The 6,514-nt window shown below is 35.9% G+C and overlaps 1 protein-coding gene across 1 annotated transcript; it reads left to right on the top strand.

Annotated features, from left to right (window-relative positions):
• LOC104716833 (putative Myb family transcription factor At1g14600) lies at window positions 4,952–6,264 on the top strand. The gene is made up of 6 exons (XM_010434288.1): window positions 4,952–5,077; window positions 5,272–5,348; window positions 5,461–5,497; window positions 5,626–5,719; window positions 5,798–5,855; window positions 5,988–6,264. The coding sequence occupies exons 1-6, from the start codon at window positions 4,963–4,965 to the stop codon at window positions 6,090–6,092; spliced, it is 486 nt and encodes a 161-aa protein (XP_010432590.1). The 5' UTR covers window positions 4,952–4,962; the 3' UTR covers window positions 6,093–6,264.

The following is a 6,514-nucleotide window of genomic DNA, read 5'->3' on the forward strand; positions in this document are numbered from 1 at the left end:
GTCCAAGTTAGAGGAAAAGAGTTCGAAGCTCCATCAGCGTACCATGAGAGAATTGTAAAATTCAAGAACCAATGGTTTGGGATGGATGTCGATCGACACAAAGGTTGTCACTTGATACCATCAATTTCAGGTTCAGTTGGTTTGTTTTAATCGTCTAATTAGAGGGTTTGGTTTAGGAAAACCCTAAATCCGTGATATTTAAGGTTAGAAGTCAACTTAGGGCTTTGGTCAACCTCTTTTGTTGTGTCCAGAGAGAAGGAGAAGTTTCTCAATGAGTTATTGTGAGTTTTGTATCTCTTTTTAGAGATCCTTTATGTGGAGTGCTGATCTGAGGCTAGGAACGTGTTGGAGGCTTATTGTGGTGTTGTTTTCGTCCTTCTAGAGTCAGAATCTTCTTGTTAAAAGGTGAGTGCATGAAAATGGCTTATCTAAGTTTGAGATTCTCTGCTTTTGTGTTCTATGAGTTGTTTGGTTGATTCCCTTGATTGTTTGGGTGCTTTTTGTGTCTTATGTGCTTGGTTTCACTCCTGGGAATGCCTTTAACACGTGTGAGGTGTTTGGAGGCTGAAATTAGAGCTGGAGATTGATGTTTGAAATCGGTGTCGGTCGACATTAGGAGGGTGTTGGTCGTCACCAATGCGAGGATAGCGAGAGAACACTAATGAGTGTGGATCGACACCACCTGAAGGTGTCGGTCGACACAAACAAGGGTTTTCTGGAATGTCGGTCGACACCCAGTTGCGAGTGACGATAGACACCAATCTTCGCCAGGTGTTAATATCGATCCGACACTAGAAAGGTGTTGGTGTAGTGACCCGCACTAAGGGATAAAACCCAAGTTACCTGCACTAAGGGATAAAACCCAAGTTAAAATTTTGAAGAAGAAGACCCGGAAAGGACTCATCAGAAAAAAGGAGAAGAGAAAATTGAAAGAAGTCCAAATAAATAACAATAAGTCGAAGAATGGCCAAAGGCCAATACCGAACGTGGGAGCCATCGAACCAACAAAGTGGATGGCCGATGGTCAAGAGATTTTCACCGATAGGAAGTCCTAAAAAGTAATGGCCAAGTCAAAACTAAAATAAGCAAAGGACGGTCGAGACTTTGTGTTCTGATTGAAGGCCAGCATTCCATGCGGAATTATGACCGTAGGACAGACACAGTATGAACACAGGACATACACGATACAGACGCAGAACGGATGCTGTACGGACGCATGATAGATGCCGAAAGGACGTAAGAGGGACAAGAACTCGAAGAAGAGTCGAAAGTTCTATTTTTGATCGCCAAAGCCATGTTTTATATAGGAAGGAAGAAGTGAGACACTTGGGAGATGATTTGCCATTTGTTGAGTAAGATACGCCATTTGGCGCAAGAATTGCCTTTTTTTTAAGAAGAAACACCATTTGGCGAAGGAGTTGCCACTTGTTGAAGACAAATGATACTTATGCGGCGAGTGGGGTTTCACGCACGCCATGCAGCGCATGCAAAACCATTTGTTCGGCGATTGTACTGCACGCGCACCATACAACGCTTGCAGCATCAAGTGTCAGCGCATGCGCTACACTTGTCCAAGTGAATCCAAGGGGAGAGATGGGCATGCACGCCTATAAACACCAGCCTCTCAGTTCGTTTTTTACATTCTCTGCCCAAAAGAAAGACCAAAATTTCTCTAAGTCCTGATCATCCTAAGAAGAAGAGGCTGGAGCTTCTGGACGTTAAGGGAAAGTCGTCTGGACGCTGTTTGATCAGCATTGCAGTGAAGTCTGACCATTCAATTCTCTGCTAGATCACAGTGAGTCTGTGGTAGTTTGTTTGGGGTGCTGCTTGAGCTCTAGGGCTCTTGTACGCACCTATTGTTTGCTGCATTTAGACCAGGATTCATGCTAGAATCAGTTAAGTTTAAAGGATGTTGCATGCTTAAACTGGTAGGATTCATGCTAGATCCTTGTTTAATCACATAGAATTGATGCTAGGATCACCATGCATGTCAAAAATTGAAAATAGATAGAAATTTCATGTTTACATAATGAAGTTATGTTTACTTGATGCATTGTTGTTAGCAAATTTGGATTGCTTAAAAACGAGACAAAGGGCTTGCATGCATGATTCATTTGATCATAGTTTACTTGATGAATTAAATTGCAATATTCTGCTTAAATTGGACTTGCATGCATGTAAAACAATCTAAGTTGCTTGAATCTATTTCTTGTTGCTTGTTGATTGTTTGATTGAATTCTTGCTTGCTTTGCTTGATTTCTTGCTTGAATTGCTTGTGGTTTGTTGTACTAAATTCTCTGCGTTATTTCTAACTCTTTGAATTGTAGTACTTATTTTAGCTAGTCTCTTGAATTTTATTTCCTGAGTCCTAGCTAGAATAGAGTGGTCGATCTTCTGTTCCAAGTGTGTTGAGGGGATGTCTCGTGAGCCTAATCCCAAGTGGTTACTCACACTAAGAGAAAATTCAGTGCCTAGCTAGTTACTAGCCCGACCGCTGCATGACGATGCGGCCTTTATGTCTCATGCTGGTTACCTTTGTGGTTTCAGTATGGGAAGTTGTTGTGGAACGTAACAGATTATCGAGGGCCCATAGGAGAAAAGAGTCTAGAGTAATCGAGTCATCTTGATTTATTTCTAGTTTTCTTTGCTTGTCGCGTGTTTCCATAGGATTGAAGTGTCTAGGTTTATCGAGTCCAGTCTTGATTTACCTAACCTTCATTGCTTGTTGTTTGTTTTCTGCTTCTGCCATGTTCTGCTTGCGAAGATTTGTTTACTTGATGCTTGTTGGGGTAGTCGGGGTTGGAAAAATTAAAATGCATGCTAAAAAGGGTACCCAACTCATTGAGTAATCTTAGATTACTCATGATAATATTTTGTCTTGCAGGAAGCCTTTGGATGAGTCTAGAGCTGGAGCAAACATTAGGGTGTCGGATTGGGATTTTTATGTGTTATTGTAAAACCTACATTTTTCCTACTATGTATTTTATGAAAAGAATTTGACTATATATATATATATATATTGTTTTGGTAACTTATTTTCAATGTAATAATTTAGTATAAGTTATATAAATGATTTTTGGGGGAAACATGATAAGTGAATTTGATACTTGGCCTTGTTTGGGCCAACACAACGCACCAGGCCGTGAGGGTTGCAAAGCCTTAGCTGCCTCGATCGCGGGTGGAATTGCATCCAGGGAAGACCGGTCGAGAAGCTGCAGCTTCCGTCCCTCGACTGGACCACCCGGTGTGGTTCCCACTGTAGCGTCCCACCCAGGAGGATGTTCTAACGGCTCATTGATGTATTATTTGGTTTCCATTAGGTTCCTAGAGTGGGTCATTATAATGATGTTTGGATGCTGGTTTGATTATTGAGATTGGTTTATGTTATCAGCAGTGGTTTGATTGGAGTTTGGATGATAGTGAGTATGAGATCCCTAGTTTAATACTCCCTCCATTTCAAAATATAGGATGTTTTAGTAGAAACACACATATTAAAAAAAATTACTTATAAAAAGTTTAACCAATCATAACCAAGACTGCATAATATAAAATATAAAATTAATCTAAAAATTGCATAGAAAGTTGAAAACATCTTATATTATGAAACAAAAATAATCGGGAAAAATGTCATTAAAATCCTCAAGTTAGCATTTTCGTTGATTTAAATCATGAAGTCTTCATTTGTTGAAAAAAATCCTCACTCTTTTCTTGACTTCTATTCAAATCATGAAGTCTTGTTGACTTCGCCGTTTGAAGCACACCGTTAACTGGCCAGACAGAGATATTAAACAGGGTTAATTAGGCGTTAACGAGATCCGTTAATTACATCCCTAAATCAAACCCGATTATCAATTTCTCCCAAAATCCCCAAATCACAAACCATAATTTGTGATTCCTCCTTTCTTCTTTGATTGGATCTTCTTCTTCGAATTCAACTGATAACTGCGGCTCCACAAACACACTTTGATGGCACTCCACGGTCAAACAAAGCTACCACCGATGTCTCTGAGCTATAACTCATATGTTGGACTCGAAGAAGAAGAGAGAAATCGAAGAAGAAAAGAGATTATCGATTAGGGTTTGAAATTTGGGGAAAATGAGAATCGATTTCTCAATTTGGGGGTTATAGGGTGTTATAAACAGTGTCGTTTTGCTATTAACGGATCTCGTTAACAGATAATTAACCACGTCTAATTTTTTCCGTTTGACCAATTAACGTTGTGCCTCAAAAGGCCAAGTCAACAAGAGTTTGCGAATTATTTGGAAGTCAACAAAAGATTTGTGTTTATTACCTTCAAATCCAAAGTTTGTGCTTTAATTCAACGAAAATGCTAACTTGGGGATTTTAATGACATTTTTCCCAAAAATAATCCTCTAAACATCCTATATTATGAAACGGAGGGAGTATTATATTAAAAACAAAAAATTGGGTTAGGGTGTTTCAAAAAGTTCTAATTAAAATCAATATATATATATATATATATATGTGTGTGTGTGTTACTTTTTTGGATGGTTTTTAAATTATTAATATCATTTTTGGTTCAAAATAATGAAAATAAGCAACAATGCTTATGCCATAAATGAGTTCTGAATATAAAACAATTATTACATTAAAATAAATCTGTATAATTAGAATATAAAAGAAGATAAATCTGATAATATTAATTTTGATTTGACAAATATAAATCCTATCATACATATTATTATTATTAGACAAAAGACAACTCAAAGCTGTCAGAAAATATATCTTTTAAGCAAATGTGCAATTTTGTGTTTCCTTGTTTGGAGAAATAATTAAATATGAATTTACAAGTGACAACTAAGAAATAATAAGCATTGAATTTCTTTTCTTATTTTATTTTGGGAATATATGAATATTTTAATCATAACAATATTCTATAAATATACTGTTCATTTTATAAAAAAAACATAAAACTAACTAATAGCCGGAGAAAAAATCTGATGAGAGACGCGATCGTTAGATCTTACGTTAGGTCAACAATGTCGCGTATGCACTGGACTGACGATCGTCATCACCTTTTTGTTGAAGCTGTTGAATTTCTCGGTGGCGAAAGGAGTAAGCGATTTTCTTTAAACCTAAAACAGAGTCGATTCCTCTATAACAAAACAGAGTATCCCAAAATTTTGTCATTAAAATTAACCGTCTCTTTCATTAAGATACCTACCCTCTCAGTTTTTTCGATGATTGTATCTTATCCATGATCAAATTTCTCTTTTTAGATTCATTATAGTTAATATTCTTAATTGCAGCGGCAACACCTAAGAAAATTTTGAACTATATGGATGAAGGAGACCTTACTTTATCACAAATTAAAAGCCATCTCCAGGTCTTTATGATTCATACACACATTATTAGCTAGCTATACATGATATGTATCCATGTAAAAGCTATATATGCATCAATGTACTTAATCAAATATATGTATTTATTTTCCATAGATGTATAGGAACAAGAAGGAAGGAGTATCTGTAAAAGGTAAGATCTAATGTACACTTTTATTTAGAGTTAAATAAATATGTTAGTGTTGTAACTTTGCATACGGCAATATATGCATTGATGTTCAACATAGTGCATAGTGAGTGTATTATGTTCTTTTTATGCAGAAAGGAGAATGATACGGGAAATGAATCAGAGGCAGTCTCAACAGTACCTTCAGATCTATGAATATCTTCAAGATGCTATCCAAAATGAAATTAGGTTATTGCATAATCATATTTTTTGGTAATTTGTTAGTTAACTATCTTTTTCAATTTCTTATATGCTACAATTGGATAGTACTAAGAAGGTAACCCCAACGGAAGTATCTTGCAAGTCTCTCTATCAATCTTCAAGGGTAATTTTTCCTTCTTCTTCTTTTTTTTTTTCTTTTTTTTTTCTTTTGCATTTCTTACCTTATAAAGTATTCATTTTCATCAACTTGTAGATTCAATGCATATGAATTAGATAAATGTATATTATATGGCAGGTGGGAGAAAATGAAAACAAAGCCAATGATGTCATTGCTGCTGGGGATGGTGCAAATGGTGAAGAAGACATGTCTCTTGAACTCACTCTTGGTCTCAAGTACTAAGAGGACTTTGATTTCTATTTATATAATGCTTATATGGGATAAAAATAAATATTTGACAATATGTTGTGGTAATTTTCATCCCTTACTTGGGTGAAAGATTATTTTACAAAACATTTCTGTTTAATCAATATATCTATATTGGAAGTCTCAAGGAAACAATATAGTAGTTTCAAACCAATTATTCGTTAACCAGTTTCAAACCAATTACAAGCTTTTGAATTGTACAAACAAAGTGTTTGCTTAATGGTTATGAAGAATATGTGCAAAGGGACAAACTTAAAACGACAAAAAGATTGTTTTGGGTAAAATCTAATTCAAGTTTGAAAAGATTTGGCTGGACTCAATATTTTTATAGGTATATTATTTAAAGAAATACATATTTTTTTTCCTGTTTGACTAAAACAAGAAATATATTTTCCTTC

Source organism: Camelina sativa, chromosome 2 (assembly GCF_000633955.1).
Source record: "Camelina sativa cultivar DH55 chromosome 2, Cs, whole genome shotgun sequence".
Lineage (NCBI taxonomy): Eukaryota > Viridiplantae > Streptophyta > Magnoliopsida > Brassicales > Brassicaceae > Camelina > Camelina sativa.